This window comes from Equus asinus, chromosome 23, assembly GCF_041296235.1.
Source record: "Equus asinus isolate D_3611 breed Donkey chromosome 23, EquAss-T2T_v2, whole genome shotgun sequence".
NCBI lineage: Eukaryota > Metazoa > Chordata > Mammalia > Perissodactyla > Equidae > Equus > Equus asinus.
The window spans coordinates 14,507,829-14,531,637 of record NC_091812.1 but is presented as its reverse complement, the minus strand read 5'-3'; the positions used below and the strand labels follow the sequence as shown (position 1 = coordinate 14,531,637).

General features: G+C 33.3%; 1 protein-coding gene across 10 annotated transcripts in view; it reads left to right on the top strand.

Annotated features, from left to right (window-relative positions):
* ERCC6L2 (ERCC excision repair 6 like 2) overlaps positions 1–23,809 on the top strand; it is a 134,103-nt gene that overhangs the window by 35,253 nt on the left and 75,041 nt on the right. For all 10 annotated transcript variants that reach the window (XM_044756919.2, XM_014856920.3, XM_044756917.2 and 7 more), the window contains 7 exons: positions 4,424–4,585; positions 4,978–5,185; positions 9,192–9,332; positions 10,618–10,731; positions 11,625–11,744; positions 17,955–18,026; positions 18,609–18,754. In XM_044756919.2, coding sequence (XP_044612854.1) covers positions 4,424–4,585; positions 4,978–5,185; positions 9,192–9,332; positions 10,618–10,731; positions 11,625–11,744; positions 17,955–18,026; positions 18,609–18,754 — 963 coding nt within the window. The remainder of the gene's footprint in view (positions 1–4,423; positions 4,586–4,977; positions 5,186–9,191; positions 9,333–10,617; positions 10,732–11,624; positions 11,745–17,954; positions 18,027–18,608; positions 18,755–23,809) is intronic.

Here is a 23,809-nt window from a genome sequence, read left to right as displayed (position 1 = left end):
CCACCCCAAAAGATGTTCTCCAATTAGATAAATGTGATAAGAAATTCATTTATCATAGCACCAGTCATATTTTAATTTTTTTAAAAACTCTCTACCACTTTAGACTGTGAGGTCTTTGATAGAGGATAATTTCTGTATTTCAGTGCTTATATCTCTAGCACATAATAGTTGCCGAATAAATGTTAAGTGGTTATTTTCTGTGATTGTTATAAATATTAAATAAGAATTCTAAAGTACAATTATATAAATATAAGTCAGGTTTCTGTGTAAAATTAGAAAAATCAAATGTCACAATTTTTGTTATATTTAGCTTTCTTTTGTCTGTTTGAACAGCTTTATTTTGACAAATGTTCAAAAAACTTATATTTCATCAGAATAAATATTCAGTAATTTTTGTGAGAATAGTCCTCTGTATGATAGACCAGGATTAAATATTTATCATAGATAATCCACAGAGTAGATAAACACACTGTATAATATAGTGAACTGCATCTCTTTTTGTTATTACTATTATATATTTTCCTTCATTTTAATTTTTATCAAAGTTATATATAGATATTATTTAAAGAGCCAAATATGAGAAACTGCAGTTCACTCCTGCCCATCACCCCTATTACTTGTTCTTCAGGGACAACCGCCTTCAACTTTTACTTATCTTCATGGTTTTACCGCCACGTCTCTAAAGAACATGTCTATGCTGCAACTTGAAAAGTTTTTCTTTGGCTTTCAGCATAACCCTTGATTCTCCTTAAGGGAAATGAGGATTTTTCTGTATTTTGCCCTTCTTTTGCTCACTTTAGGTGACCTGGCTGGGCTGTCTTGTGGAGTAGGGATTAGTATCTAGAAGATTCAACTACTTCTTAGACAGACTTGAACATTTACATAGCTCCAAACTCCAGAGGCATCTGGTGCCACCAATTCCTAGCTTTTTAAGAGCTCAATAATATGAGTCGGATTCCTTCTTGGCTTTCTCCACTACTGACATAGGATACTGCTTTCTCTACGTTTGTAAGTCGTCTTGTTCGTCTTCTTCCCAGCTTCTGAAGTTTTGTGATTGTTTTCTCCTCTCTCTTTGTTTGCTTGTTCTTTTTCAACTTTATGTTAAGAAAATTGTCAAACCTTTTTGAAATATTTCAATAGAAAAATTGAAGTAATAGTACATGAACATCCATGTACTCACTACCTAGATACACTAGTTGTGTGTTTGTGTATATATATTCAAATGTTGGCAAAATGTAAGTTAATTGTGTGTGTCTATATCTATGTCTATGTACAGTGGTGGTATATAACATGACAGTTTTATCTCTAAATCTTTTAGCATGAATGTCCTAAAACTAGTGATATTCTTTCTCATACCACATTACCATTGTCACACTGAAGAAAAATAACAGCAATTAAAATTTTCTTAATTATCTTCAAAATATCTTTAATATCTAGTATTTGCAAAGCAGTATTCAATAAAGGTTCAGATGATGGATTTGGTTATCAAGTCTGTTTAATCTCTTCTAATCTAGAACTTTCCCCCAACTTTTTTTTTTATCATATGAATTTTGAGGGGACCAGGCCAGTTGTCTTTTCAGATGTCTCATGTGTTAGATTTGTCTGACTGCCTTCTCAAGGAGTTGTGATTCCTCTAACATCTGTATTTCTGTGGGCTGATTTTGGTCTAAAGGCTTAATTAGATTCAGGTTAAACATTTTTGACAAGGATACTTCATAAATGATGCTATAGACTTCATATTACATTACCTCAAGAGATATTAATGTCAGGTTGTTCCACTATTTTTTTTTAGTATTTTTTTAATTGCAGTAACATTGGATTCTAACATTACATAGCTTTCAGATGTACATTGTAATATATTTCAAATTCTGTGTAGATTACATCATGTTCACTACCCAAAAACTAATTATAGTTCATCCCCTCACATGTGAGCCTAATCACCCCTTTTGCCCTCCCCTCACCCCTCCCCTATGGTAACCACCAATCCAATCTCCATTGCTATGTGTTTGTTTGTCGTTGTTTTTATCTTCTACGTATAAGTGAGATCATACGGTATTTAACTTTCTCCCTCTGATTAATTTCACTCAGCAAAATACCCTCAAGGACCATCCATGTTGTCACAAATGGCTGTATTTCACTATTAATGATGCCAAGTTTGTCCCACAGGCTGAGGAGGTAGTCATCAGATCTTTCCATTGTAAGGATATGTTTCTCCCTTTACAATTAGAAGTAATTTGTAGGGTGTTAATTTACCACCATTTGAATATTCTGGTCCCTCAATCCTTTTACTTAGTGGTATTAGCATACAGAAATTATTCTTACTGAGTCAGTTATTTTATTGGGTTTTGCAAAATAATGTTTTCCTAAATTTGTCATTTCTTCTATACTTATTAACTGGCATTCTCCTACAAGTAAGAATTAACTACAGTTTCAGCTAAAGAAAGCAAGGTGAATGCTTGATTCTTTTGCTTTAATTACCAATTTTCAGACTAAGATGTTGGCATAATAGTCGTCTACAATGGTAGCAAAGTTTCTGTCCCAGCTCCCTTTTTTTGAACATAATTATAGATTCATGGGTTATTAAGGTATAATTGATGCGTCATAGAATGTAAGTGTAGAATAATTTCAGTAAATTTATAACGTTATGCAATTATTACCACAATACAGTTTTAGAACATTTCTATCACTTCAAGAAGTTTTTTGTTTACAGTCAATCTCTGATCACATCTCTAGTTCCAAGCATCCGCTAATCTGCTTTCTGTCTCTATAGATTTGCATCTTCTGTAAATTTGAAATAAATGGAATCATATAATATGTTGTCTTTTGTGTCTGGCTTTTTTTACTAAACATCCTGTTTTTGAGGTTCATGTCGTAGCATGTTTCAGTAGTGTGTTCCCTTTTATTCCTGACCAGTACTATTGTATGTATGTACCTCATTTTGTTTATCCATTCACCAATGGTTGGATGTTTTGTTTCCAGTTTTTGACTATTATGGATAATGCTGCCGTGAACATTTACATACAAGTCTTTGTGTGGATGTAAGTTTTCATTTCTCTTGGATGGATACCTAGGAATGGAATTGCTGGGTAGTATGAGAAATGTGACTTTTTAAGAAACTGCCTAACTGTTTTAGAAAAGTAGCTGCACCTTCCCCAAAACAGTCTATGAAGGTTCCAGTTTCCCTTCATCCTTGCCGACCCTTGACATTGTCAGTCTTTTTTCACTGTAGCAATTCAGATGGATTTGCAGTTGTTACCTTGTGGTTTTAATTTGCGTTTCTCTAATGACCAGTGATGTTGAGAACCTTTTCATGTCCTTATTTGGCCTTCCTATACCTTTTCTGGTGAAATGTCTATTAAAACTTTTTACCCATCCTTTAAATTGGATTGTTCCAGCTTGTATTGATTGTAATAGTTCTTTATATATTTTGTGTACAAGTTCTTTGCCAGGTTATGATTTGCAAATATTTTCTCCCAGTCTGTAGCATATCTTTTCATTTTCTTAGCGGTGTCTTTGGAAGAGTAAAAGTTTTTAACTTTAATGAAGTCCAACTTATCAAAAAAATTTTTATTGACCTATTTGGTGTCGTATTTAAGAAGTTTATGCTTAACCCAGAGTCATAAGATTTTTTCCCGTGTTATCAGTTTTATAGTTTTAATTCTTATATCTAAACCTATGATCTATTTTGAGCTAATTTTTGTATATGGTTTGAGTTAATTTTTGTATATACATTTTGTGTATGGTCTAAATTAATTTTTTTTCATGGAACTTCTGGGCTTTTATTTATTCAATGTTTTATACTCAGTTATAGTTAGTATTCTTAAGGATGCTCAAATTTTCTAATTAGCCTGGCTGCTGTGTCCTTTGGACACGCCCTCATTTATCTTTGGATACAGCTGTGCTTTCTGGCTCTTCAGTGTTTCCCCTGCTGCGTGCCTGGAATCAACTATTTCTCCATTGGGCTCTGGTTCCTTTTAGTGGATTGACCTCTATGACTGCTCATTCCTACTGGGGTAACCTTTCTAGCAGACAGAGCTATGTAATACACTTTTTAAAATCATGAGTTTCTATTGATGTTTTTTCATTCAGATTTAACATTGAAAGTTTTGCTTCTTTTATTTTATATTTATTTTTCTTGTTTGTTACTTTTTAAAAAATCCTTTTTTGTCATTTTAGTGATCTTTGAGTTTTTTCATTCTACCATCATCAAATAGAATCTCTATACCCTTTGTCTCCCTACGCATTTTGTTTTCATGGGTTGTCCAAACATAGGACCATTTAGGTGAGAATCCTATGGAATCATCAAAGAGGAAAGAGGGAGAAAAACCCAAAACTTTGGTTGAGAAAGCTGCTCTCTAAAAACTATATAGACTAAAAAAGGGAAGTTTTCTCGACTTTTCCCTCCTTTTTTCTTCTTTTACAGTTTGGAATGGTCAGCTGTCATTGTGGATGAAGCTCATAGAATCAAGAATCCAAAGGCTAGAGTAACAGAAGTTATGAAAGCTTTAAAATGTAATGTCCGCATTGGCCTCACTGGAACCATTCTTCAGAACAACATGAAAGAACTGTGGTGTGTTATGGACTGGTGAGTGAAAGAAAACACTTTTTATTTTTTTGAAAATTATTTGTCTTCTTTATGTTACCTTGTTTGCTAATTATTAGTTTCAGAAAAAATATTGTCTGTTTACAGAAGTGCTTGATCTCAAACATAATATACAGAGTAGAGAGTCCCATGAAAACCTCTTTGTTACTCTTGGTCCCTGAAGTAAATGTCTGAACTAATTTACCAATTCCATCATCTTCTTCTAGTTATTTACTGAAACTGTCATAAAAAAGAACATTCTGTTTTCTTGCTTTTTGTTATTGTCATTAATAAACAAGTGACTTAATATATTTCTTAGAACAGAAAGAAGTCACTGTTTTCCTTTTTAGATAATTTAATAAAGCCCTACCATTTTTCTTATTGCTGTTTTAAAGGGCCGTACCAGGACTTTTGGGCAGCAGGATCAACTTCAAGAAGCAGTTTTCTGACCCAGTAGAACATGGTCAGAGACACACAGCAACAAAGAGAGAACTAGCTACTGGCCGAAAGGCCATGCGGAGGCTCGCAAAGAAGATGTCTGGGTGGTTTCTCAGGCGCACCAAGGTTCTAATCAAGGATCAGCTGCCTAAGAAGGAAGACCGGGTGAGAACTGCATTTGTGTATAGTATTAATTTCTTGTCATGTTTTACTTTTTTCTGAAAAAAATTTCCTTTTAAGAAGAAATCTATCTCCTGTGGTATTTTATGAATGTAGTTTTTTCCCTTTTATTCAGTGTGAAAAAACAAACTGTTATATGTGTGCAGGATTTCAGAAAACGTTAATTGAGCCAAATTGTTTTCCTTTCTAACTTTACTAACCTGTTAGCTAACAGGTTTATTGTTAGTATACATTAAGCTCATTTCTCTTATTTTAAACAAGAAGGCTTTTGGTATGATTCTTCCTCAATAAAGAAAGAACTTCTCTCCCTAATGTGTTTTCTGTTCATATTTTGTCCTTCCTATACTGTCTACCATCTATAACCCAGTATATTCTTTGGTAACTTAATTCTAGCTACAGGACCAAAGTGGTTAAACAATTTAAATTTAAATTTGAAGAATTGACCGTAAGAGGATTTTTTTTTTTAAATATAGTGGTCTTTGTAGTTTTTAAGATATAAAATATAGTGGTCTTTTATAGTTTTTAATCTTGTGGTTCTATAAATTATTATAAACTAAATCTAAATAATATTGTCCTGAATAAGGTTGATCCTGTCAAAATACGTCCTAGTCTTAGGATATCTCATTGATTATTACTTTAAAAAGACAGATTTGAAAGCAAAATATGATACTGATATGCAAATTTTGGAAATTGATAAAACATTTGACTTTTTGATCTAAAGTAAATATTTAAATATTATTATTTAATTGGAATACATCATGAACCTCCTCGCTTTTTAAGATGTTTTGTACAATTTTATGTGTATTACTTAGTTGCCTTTCTAGTAGGAACAATAAACCATAAATATACGAAGAGAGAGTTGTGCATAGAGTTTTAGAGCTTGGGCTCCAAAATCGAATACCATAAGCTTGAATCCTGGCTCCCCTGCTTGTGAGTTTTGTGACCTTGAGCAATTTGCTAAGTCTCTCCAACCTTGGTTTCTTTATCTTTTAAATGAGAATGATCATAACAGTGCCTGCCTCACATGGTTGCTCTGAAATGCATGACATGTAAGAAGTGTTCAGTAAATGTTACTACATGTTTTAATAATAACAACTCAACAATAAAATACTTAGGAATAAATTTAACCAAGGAAGTGAAAGACCTGTACACTGAAAACTATAAGACATTGATTAAAGAAATTGAGAAGATACAAATAAATGGGAAGATATCCCATATTCATGGATTGGAAGAATTAATATTGTTAAAATGTCCATACTACCCAAAGCCATCTATAGATTCAGTGCAATCCCTATCTAAATTCCAATGGCATTTTTCATGGAAATAGAAAAATACAATCCTAAAATTTGTATAGAACCAAAAGAGACCCTGAATAGCCAAAACACTCTTGAGAAAGAAGAACAAAGCTAGAGGCATCACACTTCCTGATTTCAAACTATAATACAAAGCTATAGTAATCAAAACAGTATAGTACTGGCATAAAAAGAGACACATAGACCCATGGAATAGAATAGAGACCCCAGAAGTAAACCCCCGCATATGCAGTCAGCTAATATTTGAGAAGGGAGCCAAGAATACTCCATGGAGAAAAGAGAGTCTTTTTTGATAAATGATGTTGGGAAAATTGGATATTAATGTGCAAAAAAATGAAATTGGACTCCTATCTTAATACTTGTCACAAAAATTAACTCAAAATGAATTAAAGACTTAAATGTAAGACCTGCAACCATAAAACTCCTAGAAAGAAACATAGTGAAAAAGCTCCTTGACTTTGGTCTTCGTGATGATTGTTTAGATATATCAAAAGCACAAGCAACGAAAGCAAAAATAAAGTGAGACTGTATCAAACTAAAAAAGTTCTGTACAGCAAAAGAAATAATCAATAGAAGGAAGAGACAACCTATAGAATGGAAGAAAATATTTGCAAACCATATATCTGATAAGGGATTAATATCCAAAATATAAAGAACTCATACAACTCAATAGCAAAACCACAAATAATCTGATTCTGAAATGGGCAGAAGAGTTGAGTGGACATTTAGAAGACCTACAGATGGCCAACAGGTACATGAAAAGATGCTCAACATCACTGATCAAGGAAATGCAAATCAAAACTACAATGAGATATCACCGCACACCTTTTAGAAAGGCAGGAGATAAGCATTGGTGAGGATGTGAAGAAGAGGAAACCCTGATGCCCTGTTGGTGGGGATGTAAATTGGTACAGCCTTTATGGAAAACTGTGTGGAGGTTCCTCAAAAAATTAAAAATAGAACTACCATATGGTGTAGCAATCCCATTTCTGGGTATATGTTCAAAGGCTATGACACCACTCTGTAGGAGGTATCTGAACTCTCATGTTCATTGCAGGATTATTCGCAGTAGCCAAGACCTAGAAACAACCTAGATGTCTGTCAACAGATGAATGGATAAAGAAAATGTGATAAATATACATATATATATGCACATATATATAATGTAATATTATTCGGCCATAAAAAAGAAGAAAATTTGTCAGTTGTGACAACATGGATGGACCTTGAGGGCATCATGCTAAGTGAAATAAGTCAGAGAAAGACAAATACTGTGTGATCTCACTTATGTGTTGAATTTTTTTTTTTTTAAAGCCATACTCATAGAAACAGAGAGTAGAATGGTGGTTGCAAGGGGCTCCTGGGGTAGGAGAAATAGGGAGAGATTGGTCAAAGGGCATAAACTTTCAATTACAGGATGAGTAAGTTCCCGGGATCTAATGTACGGCATGGTGGCTATAGTTAACAATACTGTATTGTGTATGTACTTGAAAGTTGCTAAGAGTGTAGATCTTGAAAGTTCTCACCCCGGGAAAAATAAAATGTAAGAATGTGAAATGATGGATGTGTCAAATAACCTTATTGTTGTGGTAATCATTTTGCAGTATATACGTGTATCAAATCATCACGTTGTACACCTTAAACTTACACAATGTTATATGTCAATTATATCTCAGTAAAGCTGAGAAAAATAATAGCTCAAAATTTCCTCCATACCCGAATCATTGCTCTCCATCTTCTGTATTCTCTTCTTATTTTTATATGTACTTTTGTATTCAAGGTAGAGTCAAGATGTAGCTAATATTTATACTTTTTTTTTAATCTACCGTTGTTTTATATAGACATCTGTATTTGCTCAGGTGCACATATTTGTCTTTTTTTTTGCAATAATATTCTGTTGTAGTGATAAACACATATAAATATTTATAAATAGATGGGTTTTCCCTCTTTTTCACATTCCTCGAAGTCCTATTGTGGGTATATTTAATTTTACCAAGCTACTTACATACAGCTATATCTAGAAGAATTTTACTAAGTTCTTATGCTACCAGAAATATAAGGCACATTGTATCTCTCATAAGTTAGTGGCATCATTTTATCTTCTTTTCTTGGATTTGGGCACAAAATAGCAACTTGTAGCTGCTTTTATGTGTATTTACTTAATTCTTTACCAATCCTAGTAATTTATAGCAAGATATTAAATACAAATACTTTACCTCATTTCAGTAATAAGAAGTTTTTTTATTTTTTCTAAGTTTTCAAGTAATTCAGTAAGTGTGATCCATACTATTGTTCTAAAGTGTTCCCTTTTTTCCTTATCTAGTTTTTAATTTGACCTAAACTTTAATCACTTTTTTGCATGATGGGCTAATAATATGGAACTCTGAAAAGGCTCACAATATATTGAGAAACATATAAGTAGATCACATAACTTCTTTTTTCATATTTTGATTCCTTTTAATTAAAAAACAAACAGATTTATTTGAAAATAAAGTTATAATTTGTATAGTTTAGCGTAGGGTGGTAACAAAGAATAAAGGAGAATTGGGAGAAATTGTCATAATAATATGTCTAGAAGAAAAATAAATTAACTTATGAGCAGTTTTCACTATTACAACCTATGAACTTACTGCTATAAAAAAAGATACTAATGATTACCTTGTGTTCTTTCTTGGCAGATGGTGTATTGTTCTCTGACCGATTTTCAGAAAGCCGTCTATCAAACAGTGTTGGAGACAGAAGATGTGACTTTGATACTTCAATCTTCTGAGCCTTGTACCTGCAGCAGCGGCCGAAAAAGGAGAAATTGTTGTTATAAGGCAAGCAGTTCAGTCTGGCACCTTTGCTCTCTTGCTTTTGATTACGTGCTACTCTAGTCTAGTGTCAGGATAAGTAGCAGATAAAATAATTTTTCCTCAGAGAGTTCTTTATCTTTAGCAGCCATAAGTTAGTAAAAAAGAATAGTTTTCAAAAATATTTTATAATATCAAATAATAATCACAGCAAAATATAATATTCAAATATCTTTTTAAAAAATTAGTGTTTGAGGGCCTGGCCCCGTGGCCGAGTGGTTAAGTTCACGCGCTCCGCTGCAGGCGGCCCAGTGTTTTGTTGGTTCGACTGCTGGGCGCAGACATGGCAACGCTCATCAAGCCACGCTGAGGCAGCGTCCCACATGCCACAAGTAGAAGGACCCAGAACGAAGAATATACAACTATGTACCGGGGGACTTTGGTGAGAAAAAGGAAAAAATAAAATCTTTAAAAAAAACCAAAAAAAACACTAATGTTTGAAAGTAGCTTCAATTTGATGTCCTCCCTTTCAGCTTTTATTGAGAAGTATCCTACTTTCATCTTGAAATTTCACTTCATTTTCAGGAAGTTTCTCATTATCCACTAATAGTAAACTGACTTACTTTCTGATGGCAGGCTTAAAATATTCTTCTGAAGTCAGATAGAGTTAATTTGATAGAAGGTGTGTATCAGTACAATAACATGAGTATTTTATTTTTATTTAGCAACAAATATTCATTTGTACTGTTTTTTAACCTTCTGTCTACATTTCCTGCCCCTGTTTCACGTATTTTATTATCAAGTTATCTGTCACATATCCATGTACGTAGAGGTGCAGATGTTTATCTAGATTGATGTTTATTCTTTCTGTCATTTATTTGGCTATTTTTAACCACTTCACTTTTTTGCCCTAGCATCATTTCCTGAGAAACTGTGGTGTGTGATTGGGAGAGGAGAGTCAGGGATCTGTATGACACCGCCTCAGCACCTGGTGACAGTTTCATCACCAGGAGCCTCTCACAGCAGCATTTCTATCACTGTGTATCAGGAGGATAAATGCTTTCTGGATGAGGACTTTCTCCCCTCTGTTATTAAAGACATCACTGTATTATGGTTCACCAAAAGTATGATTACACATTAGTGATTCATTGATATTTTGCGTGACAGCTGACCATCATTTTCTCAGAATGTATTGTGCCAATAGTAGCCAGATAATAAATGTTATCATAAGTGATATATTTTGTGCTGTAAGTAGTTATAAAGCCATGTTAGTCTTTGCTTGCTTTTAGTTTCTGTATTTCTCTGGTTACAGACCAATTCCCATGGGGAGACAGTGAAGACCTTGTATTTCAGTTACCTTGCAGTCCTTCAGAAGGTCGCCAACCACGTCGCACTACTGCAGGCTGCCAGCGCTTCCAAACAGCAGGTTTGGGTTGTCGTCTTCAATTTCTTTGTCATGTTATCTGGCATAAATATTTTATATTTTTGGTATAAAATTTCTTAGCCAAATATCTCTGTTATTTTTGTATGAAATTTAAGAAGAAACTGACTTGCTTGTTTTTTAATTTAGGTGTCAAAGAAGTATATATACTTAAGTTTTTAATCAAAGTGAGAAAATTTAAGCTTAAATTAAAATAACTCTTTTTATGCCTCTGATAATGATCATATATTTATTTTCCTAACATATTTTAATATAGTTACTAAATAAGATATTTGATGAGTCAGTCCTATTCCATTAATAATGTGTCTAATTACATTTATCTAATATACTGGATTAAAATAAGGGTTTATAATAATCTGTGTATTAAATATTAGGGGTATTTCCCAACTGGCAAAAATCAGTAATTTCAAAGTTTAGGCATAAAAGCAATCATTTACATTGGTCATTTCAATTGTGTCTTATTCTAGAGCACAACATAAGAAGATCTTTTTTTAAAGCTTTTTTATGTAATGGTTTTATATTTTTTGTGTGTGTTATATAGTCTTGATGCTGTTTAAATGTAATTTGAAAATCTAATAATAATTTGCTATTGTTCTTCAATTGTACTGTTTGTTCTTTGGAAAGTATTTGGTTCCTTCTTTTGGAAATCTTAAAGTAATGATAAAATTAGTAGCCATATCATTATCTCAGAACTCATCAAGGCTATATATAATTAACATATCACTTTAAGGTTTTCTGAATTATTAGTCTGTTTAAGAGGATTAAAATCTTCAAAGTAATATATTCCTTCTAAATAGAATTTTTTTTCATAAACTCAATCTATACAAATTTAAATGTGTTAATTTGAAATTTCTTTTCTTCTACCTTTTCCCCTTAAGGAAACACTTATCAAAAGGATATGTGATCAGGTATTTTCCAAATTCCCAGATTTTGTGCAGAAAAGCAAAGATGCAGCCTTTGAAACACTTTCTGACCCAAAATACAGTGGAAAAATGAAGGTAAGTGCTCTTCTTTCAGGTTGCATACACACAAGGATGATACACAAAACATTTATCAAATGGTGTTACAGGGAGACCAACTAATCAGAACAGATGCCCAATTATTCAGACAAGATGGTGGCCAAAGACAATAGTGTAGTTGTATCAGCATTGACCAGCTCACCATGAACCCTTCATGCTACAGGTTCTCAATTAGTAGTAGTTAGATCAGATATACTTCAAACTTTCCTTTTTGATGTATTGAACTTATGCCTTTTTAAAAGTGTACGCTGTTACCATATATATAATAATTGTCTTGAAATGTTTAAGGAGCTTATCTACCAGAAATATAAATGCTAATGCCAAATAGGAGGGTGAGGGTAGGCAATAGCTTGGAATTAGAGAAAGGAACTTCTTGAAGAGTTCAAGGTGGATAAATCTCATTTGTAGCATGGGAGCATTTGTTGTACACCAGGAATCTGACCTGTAGTCGCTGATCTTGGTGATGTATTACTGAGGGAGAGATGTGAAAAGTAAGACTGGATTCTCCAGCCATGACCCAGGCCTCTGGGCATTGCCTGTGACAGCTGCATGAAATGCTGACAGCCTCCAGCCTCCTTGCAGCAGAATTTCTTTGTTTAAACCCTTAATAACTATCAAGAATCTTTATTTATGGATTCAAAGATTTTTACAGAACAATTCCCAACTTTATACTTTAATTAAGAAAAAAATCAGTTATTTCTTTTGGCAAAAAGATAAAAAGGAAGTCATTAAAAGTAATTCATTTTTTGTTTTTATTTTTCTTAAAATCCTGGAAATATTTTTAGCAGTTAATCTACATAAGCTCACTGTAGTTTAGTTTGCTTGGACTTTTTAATTCAATGAAATAAAATGAAAGCTAGGAAGGTAACCTTAAAATTTGTATGTGTATTTTTTTTTGAGATATAATTGACTTATTGTGTTAGTTTTAGGTGTACAATATAATGACTTGATATATGTATATATTGCAAAATGATCACCACAGTCAGTCTGGTTAACATCCACCACCACACATAGTTACAATTTTCTTTTTCTTGTAATGAGAACTTTTAAGATCTACTCTGTTAGCAACTTTCAAATATACAATACAGTATCGTTAACTGTAGTCACCATGTTGTGTGTTATGTCCCCAGGACTTATTTTTCTTATAACCAGAAGTTTGTACCTTTTGACCACCTTCACCCATTTCATCCACCCCCAACCACTTGCTTCTGGCAACCACCAATCTGTTCTTTGTACCTATGAGTTTGTTTTTTATTTTTTTCCCCACATATGAATGAGATCACACGATATTTGTCTTTCTCTGTCTATTTCACTTAGCATAGGATCCTCAAGGTCTATCCCTGTTGTCACAAATGGCAGGATTTCCTTCTTTTTTATGGCTGAATAATCCATTGTACATGTATACACCACATTCTCTTTATCTATTTACCCGTCCACAGACACTTATGTTGTTTCCATGTCTTGACTATCATAAATAATGCTCAGTGAACATGGGAATGCAAATAACTTTTTGAGATCAGTTTCATTCTTTTGCATGTGACTGTCCAGTTTTCCCAATACCATTTATTGAGAAGACTATCCTTTCCTCATTGTAGGTTCTTGGCTCTTTTCTCATAAATTAATTGACCATATATACATAGGTTTATTTCTGGGCTCTCTTGTTTTGTTCTGTTGATCTATGTGTCTGTTTTTATGCCAGTACCATACTGTTTTGATTACTATAGCTTTGTAATATAGTTTGAAATCAGGAAGTATGATGCCTCCAGCTTTGTTGTTCTTTCTCAAGATTGATTTGGCTATTCAGAGTCTTTTATCATTCTGTACAAATTTTAGGTTGCTTTTTCTACTTCTGTGAAAAATGTCATTGGGATTTTGATAGGGATTGCATTGAATGTGTAGGTTGCTTTGGGTATTATAGCCATTTTAACAGTAGTAATTCTTCCAATCCATGAGCACAGGTTATCTTTCCATTTATTTGTGTATTCTTCAATTTCTTTCATCAGTGTCTTAAAGTTTTCAGTGTACAGATCTTTCACCTCTTTAGTTAAATTTATTCCTAGTTACATATATTTTTTGATGCAATTGTGAATGGGATTGTTTTCTTAATTTCTAATAGTTCTTTATTAGTATACAGAAATGCAGCAGATATTTGTGTATTGATTTTGTATCTTGCAACTTCCCTGAATTTATTAGTTCTAACAGTTTTTTGGTGGAATTTTGAGGGTTTCTGTATATAATATCATGTCATATGCAAAAGAGACAGTTTTAGTTCTTCCTTTCTGATTTGGATAGCTCTGATTTCTTTTTCTTGCGTAATTGCTCTGGCTAGGACTTCCAGTACTATGTTGAATAAAAGTGGTGAGAATGGGCATCCTTATCTGGTTCCTGATCTTAAAGGAAAAGCTTTCACTTTCTCACCATTGAGTATGATGTTGTCTGTAGGCTTCTCATATATGGCCTTTATTATGTTGAGGTATGTTCCTTCTATATCCACTTTGTTGAAAGTTGTGAATTTTTAAAATAAATAAATTACTATTAGTGAGAATTATTCTGTGATTTATTATCACAAAATTCGAATTCAATAATATTTGCTAACAATAGCAAATCTATTTTTGTCATCCATTTTATTGACTTTATTTTTAAGTTAAAAAACTGTAAAAAGCCCAATTAATTTAGAACTGAACACTTATTATCCCATAATTTAAGCCAATAGAATATTTCCAGAAATCCAGAAATTCCTTTGAAAACTGCATTATCCATTGCTGTTTGTTTAAATTTTATTCATTGTGACTCTTCATTAAAAAGCTACCACTCTTGCAATTAAATGGAATTTTATATTCTTATATACCCGTTAAATATATGATTTAAAGCATACTGAGTTATATATCTAGGAGTAATAGTGTCTGATTAATCTAATTATTAGATTTATTTTTTTGTTATGCTTTTTAGAAGAGAAAAAACAAGCGTGAATTGTTGCTGGAGGCTGGATAGATGTCTTTATAGGTGAAAGAAGCATATAATTTATTTGTTTTGTGAGAGAACACCAACAAAGCAGAGACTGATTGGATTAAGCTAGGGATATATTTTTAAGACTGTGTTTCATCATTTGATTAGCAGCAGCATCTGACTTAGTGATACAACACCTGTAGGCTTATAATGGAATTATTGCCTTTTGGAGTAAGAACTTTGAGTTGCATATACTTCTTGAATTCAGGGGATAAAATCATCCTACTTCTGCTTCTTTTATTGTAGGTTAGCCTGCAGCTGCAATTTATTTGTGGGCTTAATGCCCGCTCTACCCTTCATAGCCTCAAAGCTACACTCATGAACTCCAGCTCTTAAGCATCAAGGTCTTTTTTGACCTCAGCTATTATTCAAACGGATGGTCACAAGTTGCATTCCTTCCCCTAAGGATTCTCATCTTTTCTTTCTTGGGAAATGCTACAGAGCCACTTACTATGGGGAGGTGGAGCAAAAGACTAGGAAACCCAGTTTAGTGCTGCTGGAATCATACAAAGGTCATGTACATCTCTAGGCATGACTAATTTGAGGAAAGTTGGATCCAAGATTCCTTTGCTGTGAACATTCCCAATTTAGGATTCCTTTACAGGAGGATTTTCCTGTTCTGTGGAGGACAACTGAGTGATAAAACATTGGGTCTGTATTGTTAAGATCTGACCTATAGTGACGACACTGTCATTTCTGAAACTTCCAGTAAGAGATCTTAGTTTATAGTTATTCATTTAGCTAATGTCTGTTTTCTTAAAAAAAAAAACTAGCCTAATAAAGACCTCCAGTCTAAAAACATTCACTTTTCTTATTGCTTGTTTTTGTTTTTGCTGTAAGATATTCAAGAATACCTGAAATCGCAATAGATATGATAGCACCCAAATAATCAGAGTGGATTTCTGTGTACTATATCCTTCACTTAAAGTGTTAATGTCTTTAAGAGAATGAAAAGACAAGCCACAGACTGGGAGAAAATATTTGTAAAACAACAAGGGACTAGTATCTAAAATATGCAAAGAACTCTTAAAACTTAACAATAATAAAAGAAACAATCCAACTTAAAAATGGGCAAAGGATCTGAAGAGTACCTCACCAAAGAAGATATAAAGATGGCAAATAAGCATATGAAAAGATACTCAAAATCACATGTCTTTAGGGAAGTGCAAGTTAAAACAACAATGAGATACCACTACATACCTATTAGAATGGCTAAACGCAAAACACGTACAACAGCAAGTGCTAGCAAGGATGTGGAGCAACAGGAACTCAAATTCATTGCTGGTGAGAATGCAATGTGATACAGCCACTTTGGAAGAAAGTTTGGCAGTTTCTCACAAAGCTAAACATACTGTTGCCATAAGATCCAGTGATCTTCATCTTTAGTGTTTACTCAAATGAGTTAAAAACCTATATCCACACAAGAACCTGCACACATATGTTTATAGCAACTTTATTCATAATTGCCAAAACTTGGAAGCAACCAAGATATCCTTCAATAGGTGACTGGATAAACAAACTGTGGTGCATCCAGACAATGGAATATTATTCAACAATAGAAAGCAATGAGCTATCAAGCTATGAAAAGACAGTGAGCCACCTTAAATGCATATTGCTAAGTGAAAGAAGCCAGTCTGAAAAGGTTACATACTGCTGATTCCAACTATATGACATTCTGGAAAAGGCAAAAGGAAGGAGACAGTAAAATATCAGTGGTCGCTAAGGCTTTGTAGGGAGGGATGAATAGATGGAACACAGGGAATTTTTAGGGCAGTGAAATTATTCTGTATAGTACTGTAATGGTGGATATATGCCATTATATATTTGTCAAAATCCATAAAACTGTACAGCACAGTGAGTGAACCCTAATGTAAAGTATGGACTTTAGTCAATAATAATTTATCAGTATTCATTCATCCATCAGGTGTTACAAATGCACCACCCTAATGCAAGGTATTAATAATAGGGCAAACTGTGTGCAGGGGTGGCGGGTGGGGACGGTCTGTGGGAGTTCTCTATATATTCTACTCAATTCTTCTGTAAATCTAAAATTGCTCTAAAAAATAGTCTACTAATTTTCAAATGTTAATGTATTATGTGAAATTCAAATGTACATACTTTATGTAGAATCAGTTATTGTATTAAAAAATAAAGCTAATGCAAATAAAACTTACTTTTATATGTTCTCCAAGTATTACCTGATCTGTGACATTTTTATTCCCCACTTGGTTGGTTATCTGAGCATATTTTTTTGACTCCATAGCTCTTTTAGCAGGATTGAGGGGTAGAGGTCAGAGTTAGCACAATGTCTTCTCTTGCTCAACTATTAAAAGAGTGTTATATTGAGCATAATTTTTTTTATTTAAAAGTTTAAGTCTTTATCATAGAATAAATAAAATTGCTTAAGTGTTTATTGTATAGTTCAGAAAAACCTTAGACTTAGTACGGAAAATTCCTTTCTTTCCTTTGTGGATTACTTTTCCACAGTGTTTTGGAACTGTCATTGCCAGATGTGGAAATGCTTGTTTTAAAAATAACAGTGTAACTGTTATACACAGGCTTTGGATTATTTGCTTCCTCCCTAAAAGCACTGTGTATAGGAGCAAATTATTGGCATTTTGAGGTCAGAATCAAAGATGGAAGTCAGGACTTACTGTAAATAGAGGGACAGAGGGGAGAAAATGAGAAGAGGTGTACATCTGACTGATTATTTTAAGAAAATAAATATCAAGACTTTTAGAATGAAACACATTTCATTACATCTATCTAAAGAAAATTTAAAGACTTCCTAAAAGGAATACTGCTGTGTAATTTACTTTCTGAACATATTGTAGGTATAAAGAAAGTGTATGTTGGAAATTAAATTAATCCATTTAAATGCATCCTATAATCTAAAATGCTTCCTTTTTATTAAAACCATATGAGATGAAATAAAAGACTTTAGGAACTTTACCTCATTATTGACAATATGATGATGAATAACATTTCACGTAATATCTAATACTTTATTTCTCTAACTTGGCAAAAATGAAGGGATTTGGGAAACATATTCGGGAAACCTGTTTGGGAAACAGGTTATGTTGTATAAAAATAATTTTTAAGAAATTCTCAAGTAATTTTTATATGTATACAGTGTACTTGTAGTTGGAACTCATACACTGATGTTCTGTGGTTCATTTCCAGGTCCTTCAGCAGCTTTTAAATCATTGCAGGAAAAACAAAGATAAAGTCCTTCTTTTCTCCTTTTCCACCAAGGTGAGTTTCATGTACAGTGCGTTCTTGATTGGCCCAGCCCTGACTGCCGTGGCAGAAAGCCTGAGAGACGTGACAGTGTCCAGCTGCATTTTCTGTTAGACGTACTGTAGGAAACGTAGTGAGGTAAGCGACTTTCGAAACAGACGCTTAACCCTCAACAGCAAACGCAAAGATGGATTTTCGATTCTCTGTTGATGTTTTTGTTAATAATTAGTGTCCTTTAAGACATTTAAGAGATTTTAGAATGTGGAAAATAGCACAAACAATGAAATATATTTACATAAATCATTTGGGAATACTTTTCTTTTTATTTGGTTTCAGTTTAAAAAAATTAAAGATTGATTTCTTCGCCTGAAAGATTGACTTTTTTAAAACAAAGGTTGTTGAACCTTAAAGTCAGTTTCAGGATAATGGACAGAAATATATGGGTCAGAAGTCAGAAAAATATTTGTTGCTCTTGTAATTCTAAAAAAGAAATTGGGAGCAGCAATGATTAATACTTAGTAAATCTCATCTCTGTAGTGATATGAAACTTATTAAACCATGAATTCGTCTTTGCCCGTCTCCTTACCTTTCCTCCAGCTGCTTGACGTGCTGCAGCAATACTGTATGGCGTCTGGGCTTGATTACCGACGACTGGATGGAAATACAAAATCAGAGGACAGAATCAAGATCGTGAAAGAGTTCAACAGCACACAAGATGTTAACATTTGCCTTGTCTCCACAATGTAAGAAAACAAAATTTGATAACTTGATTTTTATCTAATTGCTTTTAAGATTTAGGGTAATTTTTAACCGATTACTGGATTAATTTTCAATGGTTGTACTTATATTGCTTTGTTTTATTTGGCTTTAAGGAGAAGGAGCAAAAATGCTATTAATTATGACTGAAATAACAATATCTGAGCTTTACCTAACCTTTTCTCTTAATTCTCATATCATCACTGAATTCTCTTTATCAGTCTGAGCTTATAAAGATAACAATCAAGAAAATAAGTGTTTGCCCCACAGGAATTTTCTGTGGTTGTGTTTTGACTCATGTCTTGTAATCAGAACAATCAGACTTGGTTGAATAATCGAATTATTAATCGAACAACTGAGAATCATTGTAGCAGTGATTTTCAAACTGTGCTCAAGGAAGCTAGGGAGCCCACTGGGCCTGGGGGGCCCGGCGTTTCCCTCCTCCGTCTCTACCTGCCGTTCACCAGAGCAGCTCCACGTTTATAGGTTTTATGAAAGTTATATCAGTTCTAACACCTGTTTGTGAATCTCTCATTAAAACCTTTTACAGAATATACACACTTTAGAGAAAGATTTCAGTCACACCCAAGAAGATTAATCCCTTTTTGGGGGGTAACAAATCCATAACTTTTGACACCTAATGTAATAAGTATTTTATAGATTTGTTCTCGCTGTCTTTCAAAAAAAATTTCAAGAGACTTTAAAAAATAAATATATGTAAAATGCAAAAAGTCAAAATTATCAAAATGAAAATTACTTAAAATGAGGAATAAAATAATATGTATGATGAATGAGCTACTTACTGTTGAGCACTGAAATTATTTGTGAACTCCTGCAACTAAGGCATGAAGAGAGAAGCTCTGGGTTCCCGTTTCCTTGTGAATGAATTCAAGAAGTGATTTCTCACGAGTCCTTACATGCAGAGCACTAGATGACATAGAATACTACCTTCAGTTAGGTTTTATAAAACACACATAGTCATGCTTAATTTTTAAATAATGTTTTCAGGGCAATAATGCCTTCAACAACAGTTCAAATACTGTAGAACGTAAAACAAGCAGTCATGTCTCACTGCTCCTCTGCTCGCCACCAGTCTAAAATGATGAGATCTGCCATAAAGCTGCCAATGATCTCTTCAGATCTTACAAATTGCTGTTTAACCCATTCATTGAATTTTTAATTTTTAAAGACTGTATTTTTCATTTTTAGAAGTCCAATTGATACTTTTCTAATCAGCCTAATTTTTACTTATATTTTGTTCTTTATGGTTTCTAGCCTTTCTTTATTTCTTTAATAATTCCAATCATTATTTTTTTAAATCTCTTTGTGAATGGCATTTCTGCTCTGTTAACTCCTGTACTTATGGGAACTAATGCTTCTGCCTGTTGTTGCCTCTGGCTCTTGCTTGTGGTAGGTGGTTTCTTCACACGTTGTAGTTTCCTATTTTGCGCTTGTCCTCAGTGGGACTTTTTCCTCTGTGGAAATCCTTTGGAGACTGGCTTAGGAGTTGTGCACTACTGTAGTTTTGCTTTGACTTCTGCAAGGCATCCCAACAAAGGTAAGGGAAGAAGTTTTGGATTCCTATTTTCCTGTAAATTCAAGGAATAATTTGTTGCATGAGTCTTTACGTAAAGAACCTTACATGACAGAATAAATACATTCTTCAGCTATGTTTTGCAAAAGACACAGAGGCTCAGTTTTTGTTTTGTTTTTCTCATTTTGCAATTGTTTATATTTAATTTATAGGTGTTGTAGCAGAAAAGTTTTCATGTTGGCTTAGTCCATCGTTTTACCCAGAATCCTAAGTCTTCTTTATCTTTTAGTTTATCAACTTTACACATCTTGGAGTCTGTTATGAAAGAGGAGGATTTAGTCTACTTACACTACCCTTTCCCCACTTTCCACACAATCTTTACTATTTTTATTTGTCTATGAATTACTTTTGTATCTTTAAATAATATACTTCAGTTTTTGATGTTTAGTCCATCAACTTTCTATGGTATCTTCTAAGTGCTTGTAATGTGTGGTATTAGCATTAGCACATACCCACCCTTTCTTCTACTTTTGTCGCCTTTCCATATGATCTGTCAACTATTTTAACTTTTACCTCATCAGGGATAGTAATTTTCACTAAGTCCTGCAACAATAACTAAGTCTTCTGTGCTCTGTCCATAGGATGGCTCAAAAATTTGGAGGCTACAAAGCAGCATTTACATTATTAGGATTTTGTGGATATTGTTTAATGCTGGAGCATGTAGTGCTAAGGGAACTTCTCTGAATGTTCATGATCTCTCGGCCAATTCAAGGAGAATAGTCTTAATATCAAGCTCAAATGAGTTCTCTTTTCTAACACTTCTTCTGTCGTCTTATGTTTGCACAGTTCAGTTCACTTCATATTTCAGTCGTGACTTTCTTATTCAGTTTTTTTCCCTCAGTGTATTCTTGCCTTTTGTGATAGTAATCTTCAATATATTACTAATTCACATTCACACTTTCTTTTCTCTTGAGTCCTTTGTATCCTGAAGAACTTCCTCCTGAAGGCTTTTGTTCTCTGTTTTCAATCTGGACTGGCTACTCTCTAGGGCCTGATAAGGAACTATTATCTTGAAGTTATCTTTCACTCTCTTCTGCATTGGATCCATTTTTCCTGGATTTCATGCCATCTTCATTCTTGGTTTGCCCCCTTGTTTTACTGAAGAATATCTTCAAGTAACTTTGTAAGCCAGGTTGTATAGAAAGTAAACTTTCTGCATCTTTGAATATCAGAAAAATGTCTTTTATGTGCTCTCTCACTTAACTGCTATTTTGACCAACTGTAGAATTCTAGACTGAAGTTATCACAGCATTGTTTCCTGGTATTTAGTGTTGCTTAATCGATGTCTAATACCAATCTGATTCTCATTCCCCTTTGGGAACTCACAGGAGTTTCTCTTCATCTGTGGTATTCTGAAATTTCATAGTGATATTTGAGTCTTGGTGTGGGTCTTTGTTTATTTATTGTGCTGGGCACAATCTGAAGGCTTTATTCTTTTTTAACTCTGGAAAATTCTCTTTGATTATTTCTTTGGCTTCTCTTCCATTTTCCCTCTCTAGCTTGCATGCTAGGTTGTCAGATTTTAGAGCTCCTATATTCATTCTTTAAATCTCTGAACTTTTCTCTCATATTTTGTGTTTTTATCTTTGCTCTACATTCTGAAAAATGTCATTTTCCAATCTTATATTATTTGAAATAATTTTTAGTCTAAAATTTTTCTTGCTTTCTAAGCTCTTTTGTTCTCAGAATTATCTTTATTCAGGAACAGCAACACCTTAAAGCTTAGCTTCCCATAATCATCTCATTCAGTTAAAGAAGCATTTTTTCCTTGGGTTAAGATTTTTATTAGAGTTGTTGAATTTATAAATGACTTTGAGGAAAATTGGCATTTTTATGATATTGAACCTTCCTATCCATGAACATGGTATCTCTTCATTTATTTAGGTTTTCTAAGATGCATTCTTTAAATGAATACTTCAATTGGCCCTTTATAATAGTTAATACATAACCATAAAACTTAATTCATTGAAGCCCTTTTTTGTGGAACATTAAAATATGGTTAAAGTATACTTTTTGATATACTTATTTAATACTAGAATAGAATGTGGAGGACCTAAGGAATGAGAAAGACTTTGAAAGTTGAGATTAGAAAAACTGTTGAAGAGAATAATTTTGTTCTTGGACTTTAGTTTTGCTTTCCTTTTAAAAAATGCAAAATTTTGTCATTGTTATATCATAAAATAATTATTAAATATAGGGTATGTAGACCAGAAAATTCAAAACGTGGGAAGATAACAGTTACCGTTAGATAAAATCTGATAAGCTTTGCAGGAAGCTGAAATCTTTAACTCTGTAGATGAATACTGTATACATCCAGTTTTCCTGAAAGATACCTTTAGAAAAGATATCTTTAGAAATAACTTCATTCCAAAAGGAATTAATAGTATTCTGATATGTTTTGGCTGCTAAAAAAATAAATGTAACAAAGCCATTAAGTAATTTGACATTAATAAATACTGTCAAAAGTATATGTGTGTATTTTAACCATAGGTCAAATAAAATGAAGATAAAACTTTTGACTTTCTGTATAAGTAGCAGAGAGACTATCTATAGCATGAGTACTAGGCACAAGTTCATTCTTCACGTAAACTTTCAGAATCACACACTGATTGACTAGAAACAACTTTCTAAGCAAACCATGTAACTTGAACTGTAATGTTTTCATAGTTATTCACTTACAAGGATTAAATTAAGGATTTGGGTTACTATACTCCAAAAGTCAATTTTTCCAGATGATTTAGGTGCCTCTAAGTATTCCAACACCATGAATCATAGTTTGAAAGGCTCTTGAGAAAAATTGTGTTGTATTTCTCTTACCTTTATTCCAGAAAGCTATATCTTAACTTCCCCAGAAACATGAGAGCATTTCTCAGGAATAAGGAAAAGTGCATCTACTCCTGTATTGATTTTTTTTTTCTTTTGGCGAGGAAGATTAGCCCTGAGCTAACATCTGTTGCCAGTTTTCCTCTTTTTTTTTTTTTTGTATGTGGGACTGCCACAATATGGCTCAGTGAGCAGTGTGTAAGTCCACACCCGGGATCCAAACCCACAAACCCCAAGCCACCAAGGCAAAGCGCATCAACTTAATTAACCACTATGCCACCAGGCCAGCCCCTGGATTGATTTTTTAAAATATGTATATTACTTTATTTAGCTGGAATATGCTAACAGTTTTTTAAAATTACGTTAGGAAAATCTTATAGAAATAGATTTGAGTATCCAAAAAAAATGTAAAAACCAGCATAATCTACTTACATGGGCTCTAATGGTCAAAAGTTTTATGGATATTCTGGAGTGGTAGTAAAAGAATATTCCTTAGCTGTTTCATTTGTGGCATATTTGTGCTTTAAGCACCTTACTTTTATGATGATAGTGCAATATTGTGTTGATTTGGTTATAAAAACTTGGCACAATTGAGTCACAGAGCAACAATTTTTTTTTTTTTTTA